Source organism: Dendrobates tinctorius, unplaced genomic scaffold (genome assembly GCF_039654945.1).
Source record: "Dendrobates tinctorius isolate UK_male_01 unplaced genomic scaffold, ASM3965494v1 ptg000102l, whole genome shotgun sequence".
Classification (NCBI taxonomy): Eukaryota; Metazoa; Chordata; class Amphibia; order Anura; family Dendrobatidae; genus Dendrobates; species Dendrobates tinctorius.
This window is the reverse complement of record NW_027361770.1, coordinates 1,965,210-1,993,109: the sequence shown is the minus strand read 5'-3', so window position 1 is coordinate 1,993,109 and position 27,900 is coordinate 1,965,210. Positions and strand designations below refer to the sequence as shown.

The 27,900-nt window shown below is 47.0% G+C and overlaps 2 protein-coding genes across 3 annotated transcripts in view; one reads left to right on the top strand and one right to left on the bottom strand.

Moving 5' to 3' along the window:
* The window catches only part of ALG2 (ALG2 alpha-1,3/1,6-mannosyltransferase), an 87,020-nt gene extending 75,441 nt beyond the window's left edge, over positions 1-11,579 (bottom strand). The window contains exon 1 of one of the 2 annotated variants that reach the window (XM_073587676.1): positions 11,421-11,579. The gene's annotated coding sequence lies outside the window, so the exon portion shown is untranslated. The remainder of the gene's footprint in view (positions 1-11,420) is intronic. The other variant, XM_073587677.1, reaches the window with a different exon arrangement.
* Positions 11,580-11,712: 133 nt separating this feature from the next.
* Positions 11,713-27,333, top strand: SEC61B (SEC61 translocon subunit beta). Its single transcript, XM_073587679.1, has 4 exons — positions 11,713-11,868; positions 14,205-14,302; positions 15,733-15,834; positions 25,232-27,333. Exons 1-4 carry the CDS (start codon positions 11,866-11,868, stop codon positions 25,317-25,319), a joined length of 291 nt encoding a protein of 96 aa, XP_073443780.1. The 5' UTR covers positions 11,713-11,865; the 3' UTR covers positions 25,320-27,333.
* The last annotated feature ends 567 nt before the right edge of the window (positions 27,334-27,900 follow it).

The following is a 27,900-nucleotide window of genomic DNA, read 5'->3' as shown; positions in this document are numbered from 1 at the left end:
GCGACGAACACGGGCACTTTGGCGTTCACCCTGGAGGTCATCAAATCCACATCCGGTGCTCCCCACCATTGGCAAATCTGCTGGAAGACCTCGGGGTGCAGAGACCATTCTCCGGATGCAACACCCTACCGACCTTCGGAAGTCCGCGGCCCAATTTTCCACGCCCGGAATGTGGACTGCCGAAATTACCGAGTGGTTCCTCTCGGCCCAGAGGAGTACGTGTTCCACCTCACGCATGGTCGCCCTGCTGCGAGTGCCCCCCTGATGATTTACGTAAGCCACCGCTGTGGCGTTGTCCGACTGAATCCGAACAGGGTGGCCTGCCAGCAAGTGCTGGAACTGTTGCAGCGCCAACTGACCCGCCCGTATCGCCATCAAGTTGATCGGTAGGCGTGCTTCCTGCTGCGACCATCGTCCCCGAGTCGCGTGGCGGCGAAAAAACGCTCCCCAGCCGAGGAGGCTCGCGTCGGTTGTGACCACCAACCATTGCTCCGGGGGGAAAAAATCTCCCCTGCAGAAGGGAGGAACTGTGCATCCACCACTGTAGGGACTGCCTGACTTGGGAGGACATACGACACCGGTAATCGAGCGTGAAAGGGCTCCTGTCCCAGGCTGACAAGACGGCGTGCTGCAGGGGACGAAGATGAAGTTGGGCAAACGGAATCGCTTCCATTGCTGCCACCATCTTTCCTAACACTCTCATCCCAAATCGAATGGTGTGAGGGACTGGCTGCAGAAGCTTCCGGACCCCCTGCTGAAGCGCTAGTGCCTTGTCCTGAGGGAGAATTACCAACGCTCGGGAGGTATCGAAAATAATCCCTAAAAAAGAAATCCTCTGGGCTGGGACAAGGGATGATTTTTTTTCCTGTTGATCAACCATCCTAAGCGAGAAAGGGTGTCCAGCGTGATGCTGACGTTTTCTTCGCATGCTCGAAATGAGGGGCCTTTCACCAAGAGGTCGTCTAAGTATGGCAAGACGACTACGCCCCGGGAGTGTCAGATGGTCATTACAACTGCCATTACCTTTGTAAACACTCTTGGGGTGGTGGCTAGCCCAAAGGGCAGTGGTACAAACTGGAAATGCCGACCATCGATGGCAAAACGTAGGAACCTCTGATGCGGAGGAAAAATAGGGATATGCAGATAGGCATCCTGGACGTCGATCGACGCCAAGTATTCTCCCTGTTCCATGGCCGATATTACTGAACGGAGAGATTCCATTCGAAAATGTTTGATCCTGATGAAGCTCCTGAACAAGTTTAAGTCCTTCACTGGTCTGACTAACCCGTCTTTTTTGGGGACTGCGAACAGATTGGAATAAAACCCCTGAGCCTTCTTGTGCTCTGGAACGGGAACAATGACATCGTTGCGCTGGAGTGAATCGACGGCCCTTAGCAGTGCCCTTGCCCGGGGCTCCACTTTGGGGAGTTGGGACAGAAAACGTTTTGGGGGGGTACTTGATAAACTCTATCTTGTACCCTGAGGACACCAGTTCCGCCACCCATGAGTCATGTGCTACCGTGCCCCAGATGTGGCAAAACTGGAGCAGGAGGCCGCCTACTCTGCCGTCCTCAGGTACCGAGTGCCCCGAGTCATTTGGCTGAGGATCTTCGGGACCTGGTCCCCCTCGGCCTGGGCTGGCGAGCTCGCATCCTGCCTAGTGTGTTGGCTCTATATGTGACCTGCCGGTCCTTGTCTTGGTTGTAGCGAGCTGGCGCAGCAGAATTGGTTGCTGCTGTCCACCCAGGGTTACGAAAAACCCGAAACCGTGCCTCAGGTTAGTGAAACGGTGGTTTGACCCTCTGCTGTGGGAGAAAATTGCTTTTCCCTCCTGTAGCATCTGCAATGAGCTGGTCTAATTTCTCCCCAAATAGACGACCACCTTGAAACGGAAGGGAAGTGAGTGACTTCTTGGAAATCGAACCAGCCCGCCACATTCTCAACCTCCTAATGGCGACTGCGTTTGCCACCGCCAGTGCCGCACAATTGGCCGCATCCAGGGAAGCATTGATTAATTAGTCACCGGCCATGGCAATCTGACTCGCAATTTCCGACACCTCTGTCGGTAGATCCCTATCCTGCAGAACCTTATTCAATGATTCTGACCATGACATCATGGCCTTTGCTACCCATGTTGCGAACGAGGGAGAAAGAGCTGACCCTGATGCTTCATATACAGAGCGGGCCAAGTTCTCTATGAGCCGATCTGTGGGGGTCTTTAATGGAAGAACCACTAGGCACAGATAACAAGGTTTTCGAGGCCAAGCGTGAGACTGGCGGGTCCACCACTGGGGATTCCGCCCATTTCTTACAGAGCTCCAGTGCAAATGGATACCTTGCCTCCAATGTTTTCAGGCCCTAGAAACGCTTGTCCGGTCGTTCCCTATGACGCTGCACTATGCCCTCGAACTCTGGGTGAGTGCAAAATACCCTATGCGGTCATTTCGCCCGCTTAAAGGCCACCTTATGGCCTGAAGCCATGGAGACGTCATCCTCGATTCCTAAAGTCTGATTGACAGCTTTGATGAGACTGTCGACCGTTTCCCGGCACCTTGGGCTCATCTGCGTCATCATCTGAACCCTGCTCGTCCTCGTAAAATGGAGACGGAGAACGAGACGCCGCACTCACGGATGCCGAAGCACCGGATGGGCCCGGGGATACCGTGTGGGTTCTTTTCTTATGCGCCTGCTTAGCATGAGAGCGGCCCCTGCAGGCCGGAGGCTCTTGTGAGGTGGATGACCCCTCCCAGAAAGGCGAGCCGCCGTCTCTGCCCCTATCTGGTGCTTGAAGGGTCTCGATCTCTCTTGTCAAAGAAGCCATAGACCGTGATAGTGTTAAGGCCCATTCCGGGGGATCTGAATCCCTGGACTCTGACGCAGGGGGGGGCTCCTGTGCGCGCTCGGAGTCACAGGCGTCACATAATTTTTTGGTCTGTGCTCGTGGAAACATACTTCCACAGGAGATGCATGCGGCATAAAGGAACGTGTGCGTCATCCCTTTTCCGGCCATATTACTGCCAGGCTAGACACTCACGAATACCGCCTATACGATGGGAGCTGAGGGGGAAGGAAGAGGAGGAGCAGCACCCCTAACTGCACGTAACCTCCAGGGTTGGGTTTACACTTACCCCGATCCTGTGTCCCCCTGCTCCGCTGCATGCTCCTGCGTCCTTATCTCCTCTGGGTAGACCACGTCTTCTCCTGGTCGCGGCCTACCCAGGAGTGAAGCCGGGAGCTCAATTTGTTCGGCTTCCGCCCTGGTCACAGGAGCGGGCGTCGGAAATGACGTCACGCCGGAAGGGAGGGACTTCCTCCCCGCGGCCTAGCTCCTGGCCGTAGCCGCGGGCTAAATTTTTACACACCATCCCACCGAGGGAGGGGGCGCGCAGGAGCACACCTCGGGCGCCCCACATCCTATGGGCGCCAGAATCGGCGTTAGAACCCGGCGTCCATGCCAGGGTTTGGATGGGGGGGAAAAAACGGGACAGGGGCTGCATCCTCCTCTCCCCATGCCTGGAGCCTCCGAACGCTGCCGCAGGGCCCTCCCCAGCCCTCCATACCTGACAAGAGAGGAGTTCCATGATGATTTCAGGTAGCGGGAATGGGGTAACTTCTGGACGGTGCAGGCACCCTAGCTCCGTTTAACCCTTCAGGGGGTGAGGAGAGGGACCGTCCGCCGCCTTGCCGCACCGCCGTCCTAGCGTTGGTGGAGCAGTGGGGGCCGCACAGACTAATCTTGTGCCTCTGTACAGCCCCATGGTTTCAATACCTAGAAGTGGACCATGGCTAAGTCCGTCATTATGTCCCACGTCGCGGGAAAGGATACGCGGAGGCGATACACAACGCGTGCTCGCCCGTTGAAGGTTTGAGATCGGACCCCTTCAATAGGGTCCGCCTCCCCGGTCTTATCTTCATAGTAGAGGAACAAGAAAAAAAAAATCAGTCTGGAGCCATCCAGACGTGTGTGCCTCCAAAGGACACTAAGCAAAAAACTGGTTTCCGCCCACAATCGGGAAGAGGGTGTATGTGGCGGAGGAGGAGCTAACTTTTTTTGTTCACTTAGTGTCAGCCTCCAGGTGGCAGTAGCATACACCCACAGTACCTGTGTCCCCCAATGAGACGAAGGAGAAATTGGGGGCTAAAAAATTTTTGTGGAAAAAATTTTTTGTTTTTTTCACGGCTCTGCATTACAAACTTCTGTGAAGCACTTGGTTGCTCAAAGTGCTCACCACACATCTAGATAAGTTCCTCGGGGGGGAGGTCTAGTTTCCAAAATGGGTCACTTGTGGGGAAGCTCCAATGTTTAGGCACACAGGGGCTCTCCATACGCGACATGGTGTCCGCTAACGATTGAAGCTAACTTTCCTTTCAAAAAGTCAAATGGCGCTCCTTCGCTTCCGAGCCCTGCCGTGCGCCCAAACAGCGGTCCCCCCACATATGGGATTTCAGGGTACTCAAGACAAACTGGACAACTATTGGGGTCCACTTTCTCCTTCTACCCTTGGGAAAATAAAAAAAATTGTTGCTAAAAGATCATTTTTGTGACTAAAAAGTTAAATGTCCATTTTTTCCTTCCTGCTGACCTAATTTCCGGCGGTCAGCTTACAGCATGTCAGGAGGTAATCATTCGGGTCTCCATGGGAGGACAGGGGACCGGCGGCGCTTCAGCGCTCCATACAGTACCCGGCTATCACTCTAACAGATGCTGATCCCAGATCTTGCCTGTCTCTCTCTGTCACATGCTGCTGCGGCGCTCCATGCGGGGCGCATGGAGCGGCAGCATATGAGAGTGAGACAGGCAGGATCCGGGATCAACATCTGTTAGAGTGAGAGCCAGGTACTGCATGGAGCGCTCACTGGGGAGGGACTGTTGTTGTCATATCATAAGTGTATGAGCTGGTGTCCATGACAACACGTGACTCCATCCCTCCCTGCTGTCAGGTTTAACCATTTTGTTACTTTTCCTCACAGCGATGGCCCAGAACTAACAAGAAACTGTCCTGTGCTTCTCAGGGTTATACCATCCACACACCGTGCCAGCTATATACAACCATCCACACACTGTGCCAGCTATATACAACCGTCCACACACCGTGCCAGCTACATACAACTGTCCACACACCGTGCCAGCTATATACAACCGTCCACACACCGTGCCAGCTATGTACAACCGTCCACACACCGTGCCAGCTATATAGAACCATCCACACACCGTGCCAGCTATATACAACCGTCCACACACAGATTTTTTTTCTTTTCTGTTTATAATTATTGTTTATGAAACAGTGTGATCAGCAGTGCTAAATGGGTGTGGTTGGGGCGTGGATATGGGTGTGACTACTAAAAAATGGGTGTGGTTATGGGTGTGGACTAAAATTTGACACTACTCGCGCCGCAGCCTTTGTCCCTCTTTCCCTTCTTAAAAAGTTGGGAGGTATGGCTTGAGGGGTGCAGTTTTTAGAATGGTGTCACTTTTGGGTATTTTCTTCCATATAGACCCCTCAAAGTCACTTCAAATGTGAGGTGGTCCCTAAAAAAATGGTTTTGTAAATTTGGTTGTAAAAATGAGAAATCACTGGTCAACTTTTAACCCTTATAACTTCCTAACAAGGAAAAAAAGTTTACAAAATTGTGCCGATGTCAAGTAGAATATGGGAAATGATATTTATTAACTATTTTTTGTCACATAACTCTCTGGTTTAACACAAAGCTCTCCACAGTGCAGCACCCCCCTACATATCCTCCCTCATTTCTATCAGCCTAGCCGACCGCTGCGCTCTGCAAACGACTTTCGACTAACCTCTGCACTAATCCGCACTTCCCATTCCCAACTCCAAGACTCCTCCCGTGCTGCGCCAATCCTCTGGAATGCTCTACCCCAAGAAATTAGGACTATCCACAATTTGCAGTTTTAGGCGCTCCCTCAAAACACATTTGTTCAGAGCGGCCTATCACGTTCCCTAATCAAAGTAATTCTATGTGTAAGTGTGCGTGTATAGCCCATTCACTATCTCCATCCCCCACCTTCTCAAGATGGCAGGACCATCATTGTAAAGACACCACTGTAAATACACACCTGTACTTTGTATCTCCTCCACCTCATTGTATATTGTAAGCTCTCACGAGCAGGGTCGTCTTATTTTGCTTTAATTATTATATTGATAACGTGGTTACTTATGACTTGTGTTTTGAAACTGTTAAACTGTAAAGTGCTGCGGAATATGTTGGTGCTATATGAGGCTGTGGGCCCACGTAGCGTTTTAAATCGCTCACTAAAAACCGGACTCCTTCCCAGAAATCGCACGTTTTTTTCCGCGCGATTTCAGCGCGATTATGATCGCGATTTTCGCGTGCGATATTCAAGCACTTTCCAAGCGATTTGAAGCATTGCTTGGAAAGTGATTGACAGGTTGGTCACACTCGTCAAACATAGTGTTTGACAAGTGTGACCAGGTTTTTACTATTGAGGCTGCCTATGCGGCATCAATAGTAAAAGATAGGATGTTAAAATGCTAAAAAAAAAAAAAAAAAAAAAAAAAAAAAAAAAAAAAATCGGGGTATATTTACCTTCCGGCATCCAGCGCTGCATTCCCGGGCCTCAGCGTTCCCAGTAATGCCTTGCGAGACCTGTGATGACGTAGTCTCGCGTTGCTATAGCGATCTCGCGAGACCGCTAGAGTCACGCGAGACTACCTCATTACAGGGCCTTGCCGCAAGGCATTACTGGGAACGCTTAGGCCGGGAATGCAACGCGGGACGCCGGAAGGTAAATATACCCCGATTTTTTATTTTTTATTCTTTTTTTTACAGGGGTATGGTACCCAGGGCCTGGAGGACAGTCTCCTCTCCTCCACACCGTGGGTACCAACCGCACATGAGACGCTTAACTTCCCGCATGGTGGGCATAGCCACATGCGGGAAGTAATCGATTCTCATACATTCCTATGGGTGCGGAATCGCGGCAATTCTTTGCGATTCCGCACAAAAGAATGAGCATGCTGCGATTTTTTCCGCGATGCGATTCCGCCGCGGAAAAAAGCGCAGCATTAGCACAGCATGTGCGGAATGCCATAGGAATGCATGAGGGGCGTTCTGTACACGATTTTTAAGCGTTTTCGCGCCGAAAATCACGGCAAAAACGCTTAAAAATCGCTACGTGGGCACATAGCCTAAAGATTATTATTAAATTCAAGATTTGAAAATTGCTAAATTTTCAAAATATTCTCCAAATTTCCGATTTTTTCACAAATAAACGCAAAAAATATTGACCTAAATTTACCACTAACATGAAGCCCAATATGTCACGAATAGTGTTCAGCGATACCTTCCGATATCGGGAAATATCGGATCGGATTGAATCGGACCGATACCCCATAAATATCGGGTATCGCCGATTCCGATACCGGAAACCCATGCAAGTCAATGGGGCACAAATATCGGAATGAAAATGAACACTTGCACATCTAGTTCGGGAGGGGGAAGAGTGTGGGCGGTGCGTGGGCGGACACTGTGTGTGTCTGTGTGGTACTGCCGGGGGTCTGTGCTGGCCTGCCGGGGGTCTGTACGGCAGGTGATTGACACATTAGCCAATGATGGGACAGTAGTAGTCCCATCATCCGGCTAATGTTTTGAGTGTAAAAAAAAAACAAAAAAAAAAAAAAACCATACATACTACATACATACAACATTCATACAACATACATACTTCATATATACTACATTCATACAACACATATACTACATTCATACAGCATACATACTTCATACATACTACATTCATACAACATACATACTACATTCATGCAACATACATACTTCATACATACTACATTCATACAACATACATACTACATTCATACAACATACATACTACATTCATACAACATACATACTACATACATACAGCATACATACTACATAATACATACATACTTCATATATACTACATTCATACAACATACATACTACATTCATACAACATACATACTACATTCACACAACATATATACTACATATATACTACTTTCATACAACATACATACATACTACATTCATACAACTTACATACATACTACATATATACTACATTCATAAAACATACATACTACATGCTTACTACATACAACATACATACAACATGCTACATACAATACATATAACATAGAGTACATACTCACCATCACTTGTCACTTTGATACCCAAAGCCAGTGTCATCTATAAAAAATATAAAAATAACAAACAACCAATATACTCCCTGATCCGCAAAAATCCACGAGTGTCCCACGACGATTTCCTGCAGTGCATCACTGAGAGGTTACTATAGTTCACTGGTCTCTGTAACAACCCTGCTGGCATCACTGCATGGCCTCCCATCACCCGCACACCAACTTACTTTCTGCTTCAAGCCATGCTGTGAATTCTGTCTGTTGCCAGCCCTGTGCCTCTGTTCTTCATGTTTCCTGACTCTGTGTATATAGGGGGGCGGTGCCTGAACTCTCTGGTTCTTATGCAGTCAGGGTGCACCTGTGTAATATGTCCCTTACCAATCACCTAGAGCCCTTGACTATTTTTAGCTTCGCCGCACCCACTGACCTTTGCCTGTGCAATGTCTAAACTCAGTTAGCTCCTTGCTGCTGAGCTAGCCAGGCCCTGTCCTATGTCTTGCTCTTACTGCATATTCCTGTGTCTTGGTACCTTGCCTAGCATTTCTCTGTCCGCCTGCCAGGAGGCAGATTATCCTGGCCCTTGAGTCTTGTTCCCAGTGCCTTGTCTGTTCTCTGTCCACCTGCCATGAGGCAGAATATCCTGGTCCTTGTGTCTTTGTTCCTGTGTCTCTGTCTGAACTCAGTCTTACCTCTGTCTGTCAGTCTCCTTGTTTGTGGTTCCTTCTCTGCCGTGTCTTTCCTTGTGTCCTCCCTGTCTGTGCATCTGCACCCTTGCAGCTCTATCTGTGCATCTGCACCCTTGCAGCTCTGTTATGAATGAGTCACCGGAGGAGGAGAAAACAAAAATACAAGATAAGTCCAGAAAGCCGGAGAGGTTGGTAGCTATCGGATTGCAGACCCCTGATCCTATTCACCACAACTAACAGTAGCCGTGGTGGGTTCCTACGGTGCCCTAGACCCCTCGTCACAGCCGGAGAACTACATAAGCCTAAAGAAAGAAAGGGGAAATCTAAACTGCCCCAGAGCAGACCCCAAAGCAATAGACAGCCCCCAACATGTATTGTCGGTGAAAAACATATGAAAACACACAGACAGAAAGACAGGCTGAGCAAACGATGGGGCCCAACTAACTAGATAGGACAGGACAGAAAAGATGCTGGCTGCAATCCGCAAAAAACCCTACAAAAATGTCCCAACCGTCTGATAGGAAAAATGGCCCTGAAGTCGCTAGACTTCAAAATCACTATATCAGCACTCAGATATATTCTGAAAACAGAGCAAAGAGATCAAGTGATCAGAGACAAAAATGGAATTCAGCCAGTCCCAACCAGGACTGGCTGAATACAAACACTAAGGAAACCAGACAAAATCTCATGGAATAATAGCAGGGCAGAAACTTAGCTTTTAGTAGACAGGAACTAAAACTGGATGCCAGAGATCAGAGCAGAAAGGATCACCAGCAAACCCTGCAGGGCGTCGGCTACCTTATATCCACTCAGAAATTCCAGATGTCCAATCACACTCCGCCTGTTCAGATAACAGGTTCTTCCCATCCCAATCAATTTCACTACCTCTCTTCACCAGCAGGGGGAGTTCATCAGACATCAAAGGTGAAGGGGAAAATGAACTCACAACACAGCTCTATCTGTGCATCTGCACCCTAGCCGCTCTGCCCGCTCGGCTCCCTAGCCGCTCTGCCTGCCCGGCTCCCTTGGAGCCCAGCCTACCTGCATCTCCTGTGTGAACAGGTCCAAACGCGTTCCTTCATATTCCACTCCTTCCTGCCTATAGCCATACCTGCACTTCCTGTGTGAACAGGTCCAAACCTGTTCTCTCATATACCACTCCTGCCCAGTGTCTCCAAGCCGTGCCCGCTTGCCCAGTGTCTCCAAGCCGTGCCCGCTTGCCCAGTGTCTCCAAGCCGTGCCCGCTTGCCCAGTGTCTCAGCCTGCCTGTTAGTCACACCTGTCCAAGTGACTTGTCTCCGAGTGGGATCAGCAGCCACAGCCAGACACCACCCTGGAGTGGCACCCGACAGCTACCTGCCGCACAAGCCTGACCTCACCATCAGAGGCTCCAGTGAAGACCTAGGTAGCTGTCGTAGTCACGCCCCTTCCAGGGTAGTCTGGTTTGTGGCACAGTGGGCCACAACCCCCCGGTTCGCGCCATTCAGCCAAGGCGCGAGCGTGACAGTCTCATTTTATGGCAAAAGCTGTGTGGGAACTTTCTCACACAGCAATGCCAAAAGTGAGACTAGGGACTATTTTTTTTTACAGTGGCGGAGGAATACAGTGCGGAAGGATACCTACCTCCCGTCATTATATTCCTGGTGCCCAGAGAGTGGTCGCATCAGCTGATGCTGCTGTTCTCCACGGGAGATCGTCGTGGGACACTCGTGGATTTCTGCGGATCAGGGAGTATATTGCTTATTTGTTATTTTAATATTTTTTTTTACAGATGACACTGGCTTCGGGGAACAAAGTGACAAGTGATGGTGAGTATGTACTTTTATATGTCTATATGTATGTATTGTATGAATGTATTGTATGTAGTATGTATGCTGTATGTCTGTAACATGTTTTATGCATGTTGTATGTCTGTAGTATGTATGTACTATGTACTGTCATTGCAGCAGGCATAGCCCGATGGGGCTTGCCTGCACACACACACAACCCCCGGCAGGCCCGCACAGACCGCGCATCATGATGACATCATTTCAGTAGCCAATCACAGCCACAACACTGGCTCATTACATTATGGGAACGTCCAATTCCGGTATTCAATAGTGTAAAAATATCGGTACTCGGTATCGGAACTCCGATACAGAGAATATCGGCCAATACCCGATAATTGCAGTATCGGAATGCTCAACACTAGTCACGAAAAACACTCAGAATCGCTAGGATGCGTTCCTGAGTTATTACCTCATAAAGGGACACTGGTCAGAATTGCAAAAAATGGCCAGGTCATTAAGATCAAAATAGGCTGGGTCATGAAGGGGTTAAGGCCCCGTATAATGGCAGCCGCAGAGACCTCCTGCAGGCTGGGGCCACCGTCCCCTGTGGATACAATGCGCGGGTGCATGGTGTACCAGTACTGTGGTGTGTGCAGTCCAAAAACAAAAACCAGGATAAAGATGGGTGGTGGGCAGGAGGACGGCATGTTCCTCTAGTGTCAGAGGCCTCCGCCATGTGTAGCCACACCAGCAGTGACACCGGCCCAGAGCCGAGGAAGGAGCGGTCTGCCGGTACTCACATGCCCAGGAACGCTCACACCATGGCCTGCGCGAGGGTCCAGACTCCCTCCCCCACACAGTCAGGCACAGGTTCAACCGCTGACGTGTCCTGTGCCAAGAAGCCGTAGCACACACTCCCAGTGTGCACACGTGTTATGTGTCGCCAATCTGTTAGCCATTTTACCGAAGGTATTTCCCAATGTCTGTAGTTACAGTAGAGCTTCGATAAAATGGCTGCCGCTGCCAACGTGTGCTGCTGAGATAGAGACAAATCTAGCAGGAAATGTCACCTCTACTGACAAGTATGCAAATTCAGGGCGTGGCATTGTGGACGCTCTGCGCGGTGACTGGCTGCCGGCTGGGTTTCCGGTAACGTGGCTCTATCAGTGGAGTGGGGACGTCACGCCTCTGCTCATTTTGGAAGGTTTTCGAGAACGTTAACGGCGACCACGACCCGTCAGCAGAATGGTGAGTGGCCCACGGGCGGTGATGGCAGCTAGCCCACCTCCTCTCTGGAGAGCCAGTGGTTAGTGGACTCTGTGCCCGCTCCCCCGTGAGACTGGCGCATTCAGAGGCCATGCAGCATGTCTAGCGGTAATCTACTGGCAGTGGTCTCGGACTCTGCCCGCTCCCCCGTGAGACTGGCGCATTCAGAAGCCATGCAGCATGTCTAGCGGTAATCTACTGGCAGTGGGCTCGGACTCTGTGCCCGCTCCCCCGTGAGACTGGCGCATTCAGAGGCCATGCAGCATGTCTAGCGGTAATCTACTGGCAGTGGTCTCGGACTCTGCCCGCTCCCCCGTGAGACTGGCGCATTCAGAGGCCATGCAGCATGTCTAGCGGTAATCTACTGGCAGTGGTCTCGGACTCTGCCCGCTCCCCCGTGAGACTGGCGCATTCAGAGGCCATGCAGCATGTCTAGCGGTAATCTACTGGCAGTGGGCTCGGACTCTGTGCCCGCTCCCCCGTGAGACTGGCGCATTCAGAGGCCATGCAGCATGTCTAGCGGTAATCTACTGGCAGTGGTCTCGGACTCTGCCCGCTCCCCCGTGAGACTGGCGCATTCAGAGGCCATGCAGCATGTCTAGCGGTAATCTACTGGCAGTGGTCTCGGACTCTGCCCGCTCCCCCGTGAGACTGGCGCATTCAGAGGCCATGCAGCATGTCTAGCGGTAATCTACTGGCAGTGGTCTCGGACTCTGCCCGCTCCCCCGTGAGACTGGCGCATTCAGAGGCCATGCAGCATGTCTAGCGGTAATCTACTGGCAGTGGTCTCGGACTCTGCCCGCTCCCCCGTGAGACTGGCGCATTCAGAGGCCATGCAGCATGTCTAGCGGTAATCTACTGGCAGTGGGCTCGGACTCTGTGCCCGCTCCCCCGTGAGACTGGCGCATTCAGAGGCCATGCAGCATGTCTAGCGGTAATCTACTGGCAGTGGTCTCGGACTCTGCCCGCTCCCCCGTGAGACTGGCGCATTCAGAGGCCATGCAGCATGTCTAGCGGTAATCTACTGGCAGTGGTCTCGGACTCTGTGCCCGCTCCCCCGTGAGACTGGCGCATTCAGAGGCCATGCAGCATGTCTAGCGGTAATCTACTGGCAGTGGTCTGCTGTGTGCCCGAAGCATCGTGTGTCCTCTGTGCACAGCCTGACCTGCAGCACGGAAATGCCCTGCACAGGCGGCCTCATGAGGCGGAAGTTGGTTTCTTATGTCAGTTTCTTGTTCAGCAATTTTTTTTCTGTTTTTTTTTTTTATAGGTTTAACATAAAAAAAATAATCATCACAATAATACGATACAATGCAGCGAGGTGCCCTGATGTAAATACACTTAAAAACAGCTGCAAAAAAGATAAAAAGGCACAAAAATGGTCATCAAAGTGGGCACCAAAGAGCATTACATAAAGAGTTAAATGACTTTGTGCCACTGCTGTTACACTAAGAATACATAGCTAGTGATGCCTCGCATCAAACCAAGGGCTCTTCAGCCTGGCCCAAATGGGTTCTGGGCATCAGAACTGTTATCAAAATTGGCAGACAGTCGATTTTGGCCATATGAATAAGTGGTGTTTTTAAGGGGTTAAATGACTTTGTGCTACTGATGTTACACTAAGAATACATGGATAGTGATGCCCCGGATCAAACCCAGGTCTCTCCAGCCAGGCCCAAATGGGTTCTGGGTCAGAACTGGCATCAAAGTGGGCAGTTGATTTTGGCCATTTGAATAAGTAACTGGTGTTTTTAAGGGGTTAAATGACTTACACTAGGAATACACAGATAGTAATGGCCTGCATCAAATCCAGGTCCCTCCAGCCTGGCCCAAATGGGTTCTGGGCATCAAAATTGGCATTGAAGTGGGCAAACAGCCGATTTTCGCCATTTGAATAAGTAACTGGTAGGTTTAAAGGGTTAAAAGACTTTGGGCCACTGATCTCACAATAAAAGTGCACCGATAGTGACGCCCAGAACCCATGTGGGAGGGTGAGGAGTTCTACAAAGCGCTAAAGATGTATGGTGTGCTGCCATTATCAGCAGGTGTCAGCTGGATGTCATAGTAGATACCCTGGTGGGAATGGGGCGCTGTCAAAACCGACTTCAGAAGAGTCTAAAAATATCTGTGGCGAATGCTATTTAATTATTCTGGTGCATTTTAGACTGTCTAATCTATTTTCACCATCTAATTAGATGGTTTATTTTGTGCCACATGTTAAACTGTGCACAGCTTTTATTGGCAAAGTCGTGAAGTACAGTTTTTCTGGTAAATGTAGCTTGGTAAATCTCTCCCATTGACCTTTTCATCTCCCTCAGCCTGGTCCTGCAGCAAGTTCTACCAATGTTGGCGCCGCTGGCCGCTCCCCAAGTAAAGCCGTTTCACCAAGATCAGCAGGATCTACTGTGAGACAGAGGTAGGAAACGGGTGCTTGCTGTTCTGACCATGGAAAGTGGTGCTATTCCTTAACATATCCTTTAGTTACTAATCTCTATGTGCCAACGGCTGGAATATCTGTGATCATGTTGATACCTTAAAGGGACTCTGTCAGCATAGAATGATTGTTCAAACAAAGTCCTGCTCGGTGCATCTTGTCACAGCCAATCATTTACATACACCTTCTCACCTGCTTTGTTTCTCTAGTCTCCCACCCCCCACTACCCCTTTCTTTGACAGCTGCTGCTTCATAAAGCCAGAAAGGGGTGCAGATAGATGGAATCCATGAAGGTGGGAAGGTGTATTTAAATGATTGTCCTCGCCACGAAGCACTGCTGTGTAGGGAAACATTCTGAAGGAGCCGAGATGCTCTACCTCAGGGATCCCCAACCTGTAGCTCCGGAGCCACATGTGGCTCGCGGCCGTCTGCTAGCTTGGTACATTAGCTCCAGGTCTAGCAAAGAGCTATGAAGAGCACATCTCAAAATGGTGAATTTTGTGCGTAGTCTGGCACAGAAGAGCAGATCTGGATGCACATGTCTTGGTAGTTTAGAGATAATTTACGGATGGTGTGCTGGAGACAGGATGATGCCACCAGTCGGAGGTGCTTGAAGCTGGATCCGACAGTGTGGTGGGAGTGCTTGATGGGAGATTACTGAAGGGGGGGATTGTGGGAACCCTTGGATCTTGGTATACTGCTTCTGTGGAAAAGCTTTGGCTGTCATTACACCCATAATATGGGCTTTGGTTGCTACTAATGTGAGGGACTGTGGGAGCTGGATGTGGCTCGCGACCCTCTCTCTGAGCTGGATGTGGCTCGCGACCCTCTCTCTGAGCTGGATGTGGCTCGCGACCCTCTCTCTGAGCTGGATGTGGCTCGCGACCCTCTCTCTGAGCTGGATGTGGCTCGCGACCCTCTCTCTGAGCTGGATGTGGCTCGCGACATCAGAACGGTTGGAGACCACTGCACTAGAGTACTCTGCTCACGTACATCTTCTGCACTTTTGGTCGTGTGCAGTGCATCTGTCAAGCTGGGATGCATACTCCCGGCTACAGAAGCGCAGTGACATGCCTGAAGAAAGCCAAGTGCATGTGCAAGGTTTGCAGAGAGCTAGCGAAGAATCATGTTGTCACTTCAGCAGGGGTGTGATAAAATGCAAAGAGGGCTGACTAGTGTGAGGAAAAGAGTGCCCCATGGACTAGTCAAATGACTAATTTGCATAAGAAAAGCAACTTATAAATGCTAACGCAAATGCTGGTTTATTGTAGGTAGTGGTCTTGACAGGTTCCCTTTAACCTGCAGGTTAACCCCATATCTATAGGTTAATAGCATTTTTTTAGGTAATGGATTCCCTTTAAAATATGTATTTTACATATTTATTTTAATCTCTAATATTGTATTTATAATAGGAAAACTACAAGTAGTGGAACAAGGAGCGCAGGGCGGACCACATCTGCTGGCACCGGGGGCATGTGGAGATTCTACACTGAAGACTCCCCAGGTCTTAAAGTGTAAGTGTTTAGTTTTCTTTGCTGAAATGAGTGGCAAGTTGTCGACTGGTGTGCAAGCTATACAAATGGAACCGTTAAAGGGTTTGTCCCACAAACTCTTTAATCAGTAGATCTAGTAAAAAACAGAAGTTCCACTATTGGATGTTTAAAAAAAAAAAAAAAGTCCCCTGTACATTAATAAATCTTATAAATATGCCCCTATTATGAACTGTGTAATGCATGGGTCTCATACATGGCCCAAGGGCTGTATGTAGCTCATGAGGCTGTGATCTGCAGCCTACAGGGCACTGGAGCCCTAAAGACGTCCTCAGAACAGCAGAGAGCTGACCGAAGGAGGGGTGCGACTGACTTTCAGGAACCCTCGGTACATACACAGTGCAAAGATGGCGGCAGCAGCTCACACACATCATGAGCAGATGGCAGCTCTGTATCAAAGCTGGCCCTCTGCTGCAATGGCCATCATTGGTATTGGCACAGATTGTGGCCACACTCTTGTCAGTAGTGATGGCGAAATCTAGATAGTTACTTGAGTGAGGGGCTCTCTTTAAGCATGTTGGCACTCCACAATTTAACATTGCCTGTGGTTGCTATTGTGATTTGAGGCCTAGGTGTGAAAATAACGGAAAAATATTTTTCCACTTGAAACACTGTTTTTATGTAAAAACAAAAATACATGTTTGCGGACAGCACATCAAGCAAGAATGACCCAGGTTCTATCTGTACCATAACCCATACAATGAACAGCATAAAGGTCAAAGACATGCCAACAAATTAACTTTTTCATTATATTGACACACAAAAGAGAAAGAAAAAAAATCAAAAGTCTTACATAAAAAATTGTATCTCTGAAATCGTCATCTTTTCCCGCAAGGGTTGTAGCCCATAATCTTCAAAATTCTTATGTTCCTAGTTTGAGACAGTTTTGAACAGCTGACATATGCCCCCACAGCTGCAGGTGGAATCGCGATCCACTCATGGCTATTAACCAGCTAAATGCCGCTGTCAAACTCTGGCAGCAGCATTTAACAAGCGCTTCTGGCAATTGCACCGGAAATACGCACACCGGGACCACATCACATTTGAAGTCACTTTGAGGGGTCTATATGATAGAAAATACCCAAAAGTGACGCCATTCTAAAAACTGCACCCCTCAAGGTGCTCGAAACCACATTCAAGAAGATTAACCCTTCAGGTGCTTCACAGGACTTTTTTGAATGTTTAAAAAAAATGAACATTTAACTTTTTTTCAAGAAAAGTACTTCAGGTCCAATTTTTTCATTTTACCCAGGGTAACAGGAGAAATTGGATTGCAAAAGTTAGTGTGCAATTTCTCCTGAGTACGCTGATACCTGATATGTGAGGTGGGGGGGAACCACTGTTTCGGTGCATGGCAGAGCGCAGAAGGGAAGGAGCGCTGTTTGACTTTTTCACTGCAAAATTGGCTAAAATTCATATCGGACGCCATGTCACGTTTGGAAAGCTCCTGAAGTGCGAAAACAGAGGAAACCCCCCCCCCCCCCCCTACAAATTACACAATTTTGGAAACTAGACCCCCCCCCAAGGAACTTATCTTGATGTGTGGTGAGAACTTTGAACCCCCAAGGGCTTCACAGTAGTTTATAAGGTACAGCCGTACAATTGAAAAATCCATATTTTTTTCCACAAAAATGATCTTTTCAACCCCAATTTTTATTTTCCCAAGGGTAACAGGACCCCAAAAGTTATTGTGCAATTTGTCCTGAGTTCACTGATACCCCACATGTGGGGGTAAACCAGTATTTGGGCGCATGGCAGAGCTCAGAAGGGAAGCAGCGCCATTTGACTTTTTTGGCTGGAATTGAGATCGGATGCCATGTCGCGTTTGGAAAGCCCACATCACATTTGAAGTCACTTTGAGGGGTCTATATGATAGAAAATACCCAAAAGTGGCTTCACAAAGGTTTATAACACCAGAGCGTGAAAATAAACAAATCATATTTTTTCCACAAGCATGATCTTTTAGTCCCCAATCTTTTTATTTTCACAAGGGTAACAGGAGAAATTGGACCCCAAAAGTTGTTGTCCAATGTGTACTGAGTACGCTGATATCCCATGTGTGGGAGAAAACTACTGTATGGGCACATGCCGGGGCTCGGAAGGGAAGTAGTGACGTTATAGAATGCAGACTTTGATGGAATGGTCTGCGGGTGTCATGTTGCCTTTGAAGAGCCCCTGATGTGCCTAATCTGTGGACACCCTCCACAAGTGACCCCATTTTGGAAACTAGACCCCCCCCTCCCAAGGAACTTATCTAGAAGTGTGAACCCCCAAGTGCTTCACAGAAGTTTATAACATAGAGCAGTGTTCCCCAACTCCAGTTCTCAAGAGCCACCAACGCTTCATGTTTTCAGGATTTCCTTAGTATGGCCCAGGTGGTAATTGCAGTACCTGCACAGGCAATAATGCCATCACCTTGACGGGGGGCGTGGCTATGTAGTGGTGAGGGAAGGACGCACGCTGCTAGAGCTCCTGCTTATCCTTCACACATCCTGTACATACCGCCTGTATACAGCTCTGGACTTGGCGGCGCTTGGTGTCCGCTGGTGTTGTGACCCCCTGAGAGCTCCGAGGAGGGGCGCATGACTGCTCCGGTGAGCGGGAGACTTGGAAGACCGGGATGGACGACGGGACCCGCGGGGAGCGGCGGCCATCTTGGACGCGCGCTCTATCAGAGGGAACGCGGCGTCCAGTTTCCAACACTGCAGCGTCGCAGGGACAGCGACTTATATCCTACAGGATCTGAGAGGAGTTCGGTGAGTGCCCTGAAAGAAGGGCCCTGCATGATTTCCTCCCTCTTATCTGAACTGCTGGCCTGCTGGTGCCATTACTGTGGGGGAACCTGCTCCCCTCCCATTGCTGCTGTCTCTGAGAGAGGATAGCCCTCCCTCTCCCCCCTGCCATAGGAGCCTTGGTGATCTTTTCTCTCCGTCTACACAGACTCTGCTACCAGGCTCTAATTAATAAACGTGGTCCCTGCTGTGTATATGTAATTGCAACGGGAAGATTTCTGGACTGTATAATTTCAGCTATACCGGGGTATTTCACGGCTCTTAATCATGAATCGATCTAAAGGATCGACGGCAGCAGAAAAATTGAAGGAATTTGTCAGACCTGACCCTTCTGAGCGTGCATGCTATCTACGGAATGCCCCCTCACAATCTGAGCGTAAAAATCGTCCCTCAGGGAGTGGAGAGGGGACCGAACAGGAATAAATGACCCTTAAGCAGGCATCTGAGCAGCTGATGCATGCTATATTCCTCACTAGGACATCTCTGATGGAGAAAATAGAGGATGTCTACACTGAGGTGGGGAGACTCCGTCATGATATGCAGACCATGAGGGGGCGCATCACAGAGGTGGAGACGAGTGTCCCAGGTGGAGGAAACCATTACGCCTATGGAGGCTAAGTTAATCAAGGTAGCGGGATCTATGATGGCCTGGAGGCAAAAGGCAGACGACTTAGGCTACTTTCACACTAGCGTCGTACGACGGCCGTCGCCCTGCGTCGGGGCGACGTACCGTCGCACGCTGTGAAAGTTGTGCACAACGGGGGCAGCGGATGCAGTTTTTCAACGCATCCGCTGCCCCATTGTAATGTCCGGGGAGGAGGGGGCGGAGTTTCGGCCATGCATGCGCTGTTGAAAATGGCAGACGCACAAAAAAAGTTACATGTATCGTGTTTGTGTGCGTCGCGGCCGCCAAGACACGACGCGATCGTCGTCTTCCTGCGTTCAGCGGTCACATGGTACCGCTTGTTACACTCTTGAATATGCGCATATTCATGAGTTTAATGAGCGGTACCACGTGACCGCTGAAAGCAGGAAGAAGACTATCGCTGGAGAAGCAGGGCCTTCAGAGACGTGCCAGGAGGGGGTGAGTATGGTCTCTGACATCCCCGGCGCTCGCCTATAAGTCGAGAGGGGGACTTTCATCCCAAAAAAATGGGCTGAAAATCTTGGCTTCTACACGAGTATATAAGGTACATTTTTTTTATTTTATTATTTTTCCCTAAGGGGGTGATAAAGGGGAGTTTGATTTACTATTTATGGCAGGTTTTTATTTTTGGCAACTGTCATACGCTAAAAGATGCTTTTTATTGTAAAAATAGTTTTTGCATCACCACATTTTGAGAGCTATAATTTTTCCATATTTTGACCCACAGAGTCATGTGAGGTCTTATTTTTTTGTGGGGTGAGTTGACGTTTTTATTGGTACCATTTTCGGGCACGTGACATTTTTTGATTGTTTTTTATTCCAATTTTTGGGACGCAGAATGAACAAAAAACAGCATTTCATGAATTTCTTTTGGGGGGGTGCGTTTACACCGTTATGCGTGTGGTAAAATTGATAAAGCGGTTTTATTCTTCGGGTCTGTATGATTACAGCGATGCCTCAATTGTCATTTTTTTTGTTTTGGTGCTTTTATGCAATGAAAACAATTTTTATATGAAAAAATTATTTTTGCATCGCTTTATTCTGCGAGCTATAACTTTAGTTTTTCGCTGATGATGCTGTGTGGTGGCTCATTTTTTGCGGGACAAGATGAAGTTTTCAGTGGTACCATGGTTATTTATATTCGTCTTTTTGATCGCACGTTATTGCACTCTTTGTTCAGCGGTATGATGATAAAGCATTGTTTTTTTTCTGTTTTTTTTTTTTTTCTTTTTTAAGGGGTTCACTAAAGGGGTTAACTAGTGGAATAGTTTTATAGAGCGTGCCGTTACGGACGCAGCGATACTAAATGTGTACTTTTGTGTTTTTTTTTTTTTTTTTTTTTTTTTTTTTTTTAATTTCCAAAATGACTTTATTAGGGTTTTTTTTTTTTTTTCTATTTATTTGGGGATTTTTTATAAATTATATTTACTTTTTTTTACTTTATTATATTGTCCCGGGGGGGGGGGGACATCGCTGCTCGGACAGTTTGCACAGCACTCTGTCAGATCAGTAATCTGACTGGCGCCTGCAGAGGCTTCCTCACTGCCTGCTCTCTGCAGGCACTGAGGAAGCCGCCTCCCTGAAGGCCCCCAGTACACTGCGGTACATGTTTGATCGCAATGTGCCAGGGGTTAATGTCGGTTGTCAGTGCCGGGAGCGACGCTGATCGCTTAGATGTACTATCCCGTCATAGGGGCCCGGGTACTGTGGACGGGATAGTACGTCTCATGTCAGAAAGGGGTTAAAACGCGATCAAAAGATCTGCACTAAAATGGTATCAAAAACATCAGCTAAGAACTCAAAAAAAAAAAACAAGCCCTCACCCAACCCGAGATCACAAAAAATGGAGACACTACGTGTATTGAAAAATGGCACAATTTTTTTTCACCACTTAGATAAAGAACCGAGGCATATTTGGTGTCTATGAACTCGTAATGAGCTGGAGAATCATAATGGCGGGGTAGTTTGAGCATTTAGTGAACCAAGTAAAAAATCCAATCAAAAAACAAGTGTGGGATTGCACTTTTTTTTGCAGTTTCACCGCACTTGGAATTTTGTTCCCATTTTCTAGTAAATGACTTGGTAAAACCCATGGTGTCATTCAAAAGTACAACTCGTCTCGCAAAAATCAAGCCCTCACATGGCCATGTTGACAGAAAAATAAAAAATGCTATGTCTCTGGGAAGGAGAACGGGAAACGAAAACGTAAAATTGAAAAAAGCTCTGGCGGTTAAGGGGTGAATACTCACTGCCCGCCATGAACTTGGTTCTGGGGTGGGGAGCTGTAAGTATTCCGGCAGCTGTGCACTGCTTGTGAGCAGTGCATGACGTCCCTGCCATGTGCTGCTTACAAGCATAAATCAGCTGCTGGCACCAAAAGAACACGCTGCGAGGGAGTGCAGGAAGGTAAGTATAATGATATATGCACACGTTTAGGATCCTAGTGCGGATTTTGCTAAATCTGCAGGTATAATGACCTGCATTTTACCTGCGGAGTTAGTGCAGATTTACTGCTGATTTTCTGCAGGTTTCTATAATGGAGCAGGTGTAAAAATGCTGCTGATTCCGCACAGCGAATTGACATACTGCGGATTCAAATCCGCAGCAAACCTGCGTGGAAAAATCCGCAGCATATGCACAGCGTTTTTGGTTTTCCATTGATTTTAACCCCTTAATCCCATATGACGTACTATCCCGTCCATGTGCCCTGGGACTCAATTCCCAGGGACTGGATAGTATGTCATAGCGATCAGCGGCGCCCACGTGGTGAGCGCCGCTGATCGCGGCCGGGTGTCAGCTGATTATCACAGCTGACACCCGGCACAATGTGTCATGGGCGGTCACGGACCGCCCCCGACACGTTAACCCCTTGCACACCGCGATCAAACACGATAGTAGTGTACCGGGGGTTAAAGGGAAGCATCGGCAGGGAGGGGGCTCCCTTCGTGCTTCCCTGAGCCCCCCACGGCAGCGCAATGTGCAGCACGAGGAAGCCTGCTGATCTGTCACAGGACAGTGATGTCCCACCTGGGACAATGTAATAAAGTTTATTAAAAAAAAAAGTGTTAAAAAAATCGCCAAATAAATTAGAAAAAAAAAATATATTCCCCCAATAAATTCATTTTTTGGAAATAAAAAAAAAATTATAAAAGTACACACATTTGGTATCGCTGCGTCTGTAATGACCTGCCCTATAAGCTGTCCCATTAGTTAGCCCCTTTAGCGAACCCCTTAAAAAAATAAATAAAAAACGAAGCAAAAAATGATTTATCATACCGCCAAACAAAAAGTACAACGCGCGATCAAAAAGACGCATATAAATATCCATGGTACTGCTGAAAACGTCATCTTGTGCCGCAAAAAACGAGCCGCCATACAGCATCAGCAAAAAAATAAAAAAGTTATAGCTCGCAGAATAAAGCGATGCAAAAATATTTTATTTTTTATATAAAATAGTTTTCATTGCATAAAACCGACAAAACATAAAAAACGACCTAAATGAGGTAATGCTGTAACCTTACTGACCCGAAGAAAAAAGCTGCTTTATCAATTTTATCGCACGCGGAACGGTGTAAACGCACCCCCCCAAAAGAAATTCATGAAACGCTGGTTTTTGTTCATTCTGCGTCCCAAAAATTGGAATAAAAAGCGATAAAATGTCACGTGCCTGAAAATGGTACCAATAAAAACGTCAACTCGTCCCGCAAAAAATAAGACCTCACATGACTCGGTGGGTCAAAATACGGAAAAATTACAGCTCTCAATATGTGATGATGCAAAAACTATTTTTACAATAAAAAGCGTCTTTTAGCGTGTGACAGCTGGCAAAAATAAAAACGCACCATAAATAGTAAATCAAACCCCCCCCGTCCTCACCCCCTTAGTTAGGGAAAAATAATAAAATTAAAAGAAAATGTATTTATTTCCATTTTCCCATTAGGGTTAGGGCTCAGATTAGGGTTAGGGGTGTGTTGGAGTTAGGGTTGGAGTTAGAATTGGGGGTTTCCACTGTTTGGGCACATCAGGTGCTCTCCAAATGCAACATGGCGTCTGATCTCAATTCCAGCCAATTCTCAGTTGAAAAAGTCAAATGGTGGTCCTTCCCTTCCAAGCTCTGCCATGCGCCCAAACAGTGTTTTACCCCCACATATGGGGTATCAGCGTACTCAGGCCAAATGGACAACAACTTTTGGGGTCGAATTTCTCCTGTTACCCTTGGGAAAATAAAAAAATTGGGGACTAATTGATCATGTTTGTGGAAAATATGATTTTTTTTTTATTTTCATGCCCGGGCATTATAAACTTCTGTGAAGCCCTTGTGGGTTCAAAGTTCTCACCACACTTCTAGATAAGTTCCTTAGGGGGTCTAGTTTCCAAAATGGGGTCATTTGTGGGGGGTTTCCACTGTTTAGGTACATCAGGGGCTCTCCAAACGTAACATGGCGTCAGATCTGAATTCCAGCCAATTTTGCATTGAAAAAGTAAAACGGCGCTCTTTTCCTTCTGAGCTCAGCCATGCGCCAAAACAGTGATTCCCCCCACATATCAGGTGTCAGCGTACTCAGGACAAATTGCACAATAAATTTTGCATTCCAATTTCTCCTGTTACCCTTGGTAAAATAAAAAAAATTGAACCTGAAGTATTTTTTGTAAAAAAAAAAGTTAAATGTTGGTTTTTTTTTTTTTTAAATATTCAAAAAATTCCTGTGACGCACCTAAAGGGTTAATAAACTTCTTGAATGTGGTTTTGAGCACCTTAAGGGGTGCAGTTTTTAGAATGGTGTCACTTTTGGGTATTTTCTATCATATAGACCCCTCAAAGTGGCATCAAATGTGATGTGGTCCGGAAAAATAAAATGGTGTTGCAAAAATGAGAAATCGCTGGTCAATTTTTAACCCTTATAACTTCCTAACAAAAAAAAATTTTGGTTCCAAAATTGTGCTGATGTAAAGTAAACATGTGGGAAATGTTACTTATCAAGTTTTTTTGTGTGCCGTATCTCTGTGATTTAAGGGCATAAAAATTCAAAGTTGGAAAATTGCAACATTTTTGCCAAATTTCCTTTTTTTTCACAAATAAACGCAAGTTATTTGAATTGAATTTTACCGCTAACATGAAGTACAATATGTCACGAGAAAACAATGTCAGAATCACGGTCACCGGGATCCATGGAAGCGTTTCAGAGTTATTACCTCATAAAGGGACAGTGGTCAGAATTGTAAAAATTGGCCTGGTCATGAACGTGCAAACCAACCTTGGGGGTTAAGGGGTTAATGGTACTATACACCACAGCAGAATTTGCTGCGGATCCGCACGGCCAAATCCGCAGCAGAATCCGCAACGTGTGCACATACCCTAATGGTTTATTTGGTTTTTTTTTTTTTGTTTTTTTTGTTGGGGAGCCATGCAGACATGGTTGGGGATGAGGGGACAATGCATATCAGGATAGGGATGAGTTATACATACCCCGGCCAGTGAGCGCGGCCTTGCTCCATACACTTGTATAGAGCAGAGGCCTCGCCCCGTCTAGTGACGCAGTCGGCCTGTGTGTAGGGCAGACTAGATGGTGCGGCATTGTTCCATACAAGTGTATGGAGAGTGAGGCTGCTTTCACTGGCCGGGGGTATGTATAAGTCATACATAACCTCCGTTACCAGGTCTGAAACTGGTGAATCCCTGCATGACACAGTGCATGTGCTGGGAGGGTTCATAAGTCTACAGCCACACAGAGTGTTTTGAGCAGACAACCCCTTTAAACGTAAACAATGTTCAGAGTGGCAGTGGCTTGGTCCTTAAGTGCTTAATTGTGTAATATGCTCAAATATAAACATGCTTGTTTTCACGAGACTACCTAATAATTGCATGTGTCATGTGAGTCTTATTACTTTATAAATGATTATCCTTCCTATTCTCTCGTTATAGAGGACCTGTTCCAGTTCTGGTGATGAGCCTGCTCTTTATTGCATCAGTCTTCATGCTGCACATCTGGGGAAAATACACACGTTCATGAAGAGCTTACAGCTAATCTATAACTGGACCAAATCGCTTGGACTTCAGAAAACAGTCTATTTAATCGCAGACCTAACTTTTGATATTTGACAGAATCTTATCTTTGAGGCTATGTGCCCACGTTAGCGTTTTTAAACGCTTAGGAAACTGGACTCCTTCCCAGAAACCACGTGTTTTATTTCCGCGCATTTTTGCACAATGGCTAAAAATGCGCAGCTATGCAGAAAATAATGAGCATGCTGCGTTTTTAGCCGCTAAGCGTTTAAAATCATGCATTGGCACAAAAAGCCAAAAATGCATTAAATTTAACAGGAAGCTTCTTTTAAGCGTTTCTGCAGCGTCTGATCCGGCGGAAACGCTTACAAAAACGCAACGTGGGCACACAGCCTCACAACAGTTAAAGGATATGGATGGTTTTGAGCATTTTTTTTCTTAAATGCATTTATTTTGTTAACTAAATAATTTTTTGGATTTCATTAAAACGAGTTCAGTAGTTTAGATTTTATAGGCTTTCTGTCCCCGCAGAATGAATTAACCGGGATTCTGTCAGTCAACCCAGTCTGATACGTTTCTAACTTATCTGTCTTTTTCTGATCTTCTATTATATTTTTTTTTATCAACACATCAAAGTACTGCTCAACTATTATTTGGTCATAAATCACCTTGAGGGAGTTCTGGGGAAAAAACAGCTAAGAGGTAAAGGGCTATTCCTATCTCCAAAGCTCCTATCCCAATATGTGGTACAAGTAATAATAATATTAACAATGCCTCCAATTAGAAGTATACAGTTTTTCTGATTCGTTATGTCTTTCTCCTCAAGTGCAGGCATTGCAGGACCTCAGGTATCCATGGGTACGACCTCTAGCAACTAGCTAACTGTCATTTCATCAGTGGTCGTAACCTAAGAATACCTAAGGTCCTGTAGTGTCTGCTTATGAGGAAAGAGACATAGCGAATCAAACTGTACTATATTTCTAATTGGAGGCTTTTGATAGTAGTATTATCACACCTACTACATATTGAGATAGAATCTTGGAGAAGGGAATACCCCTTTGAACTTATTCTGCAGCCAGCAATGTGCATGGAAACAAAGCCTGTAATATCCAGTCTGTGCAATGTTGATAATGAATCCCAACTGCCATTTTTTTTTTTTTTTTTGGCCCAGTATACAAGCATTGTAGTCAAAAATGTCCCTGAAGCTCTTCATAGCCTTTAAAATCAACATTTTCATGTTATCCATGTCTGTAAATTGGCCATTGCCAAATTACTAGAACAGCTTTTGCTTGTAGTCTGAAGAGGGAAAACAAATTCTATGGACCAGAGCCTTTTTTTTTAACCACATATAATTCTTACTCTCCTTCAATATTCTTGCTGTTTAATTTACTTAATCTACCTTTAGTTACATTGATACCTTAGTCCCCACTACATTGCAGGAGATTGAGTCATGTGTGATCTCCTGTATGATAATCAGTCCAGTACTTGTTCTAATGTGGATACAGGAAACCTGTTTGACTTTTTGTGAACTATGACTTCCTTCCTGGTAGCTGATTCCTTTCCACCTGTCCTCTTGTATATCACTTCTATGCAGATAAAGGTATGCCATATGTGGAGACAGGAGTTTTTCCCCTAATTTTTTTTTTTTTTTATCCTGCTCTTGAAAAATTAAAGCTGCCCTGTTGTGATTGGTTGCTCTTTTTGGCTCATTTCCAGTTTAAATAAGACATCTTAGGTGAAACTCTGAAGAATACATCTCAGGACAGAAGGTTGATCTGTTACGGGCAACCATTAGATGGGTCCAAGAGTATTCTAATAACTGTAATCATAGGAAATGTAGTCTGCATTAGAGGAAACCTATTACAGGAAAATAAGGACTCAAGATGTCAAACAACTTGGCCATGGTACATCAACTATAGCAGATGTACCCAGGGCATACACAAAACCCTCTGCATTATTCTATAGTAGTAGCCAGTGCTGCGTGACATAGGCAACAAAAAATAAAATATGCTGAAGTGCTACTTTTGTTGTTTTCTGTTCCATTTTTCTGCACTTTTTTACACTCAGAAAGATGGTCACACACTGGACGTCATCTGCACCCGCCTCTGTTCCCTATCTCACCTCTCCCCGTCTGACTATAACCTACTTACATTATCTTCCCAGATGCACAATCCCCACTCTACAAACTTGCACACCCTTGCAGAAATGTCAAGACATCTTTATACACTCTCACGCTGGGGGGGGGGGCGGCCACCGCTACGTGTCACGTGGCGAGATCGCTGTTGCATCACAAAATCGGTGACGCTTTAGCGATCTCGCTAACGATCTCGTTATGTGAGACACGGGCTTGTTGTGAGTTCATTTTCCCCTTCGTCACTGAGGTCTGGTGAACTCCCTATTCTGGTAAAGGAAGGTAATGAGCCTGATTATCAGGCACCTGAGCCTAATGATGATGACTGGCTGAGTGGAGTCACGGACTGGATATAAGGCTGCCGACGCCCTTCTGCCCTGCGGGTGATTTCTCTGTGGACTTCTAGGAGAACAGTCTGATTCCTGCTCCTCTAAAGCCAAGTTTTCTGCTGTGCCTT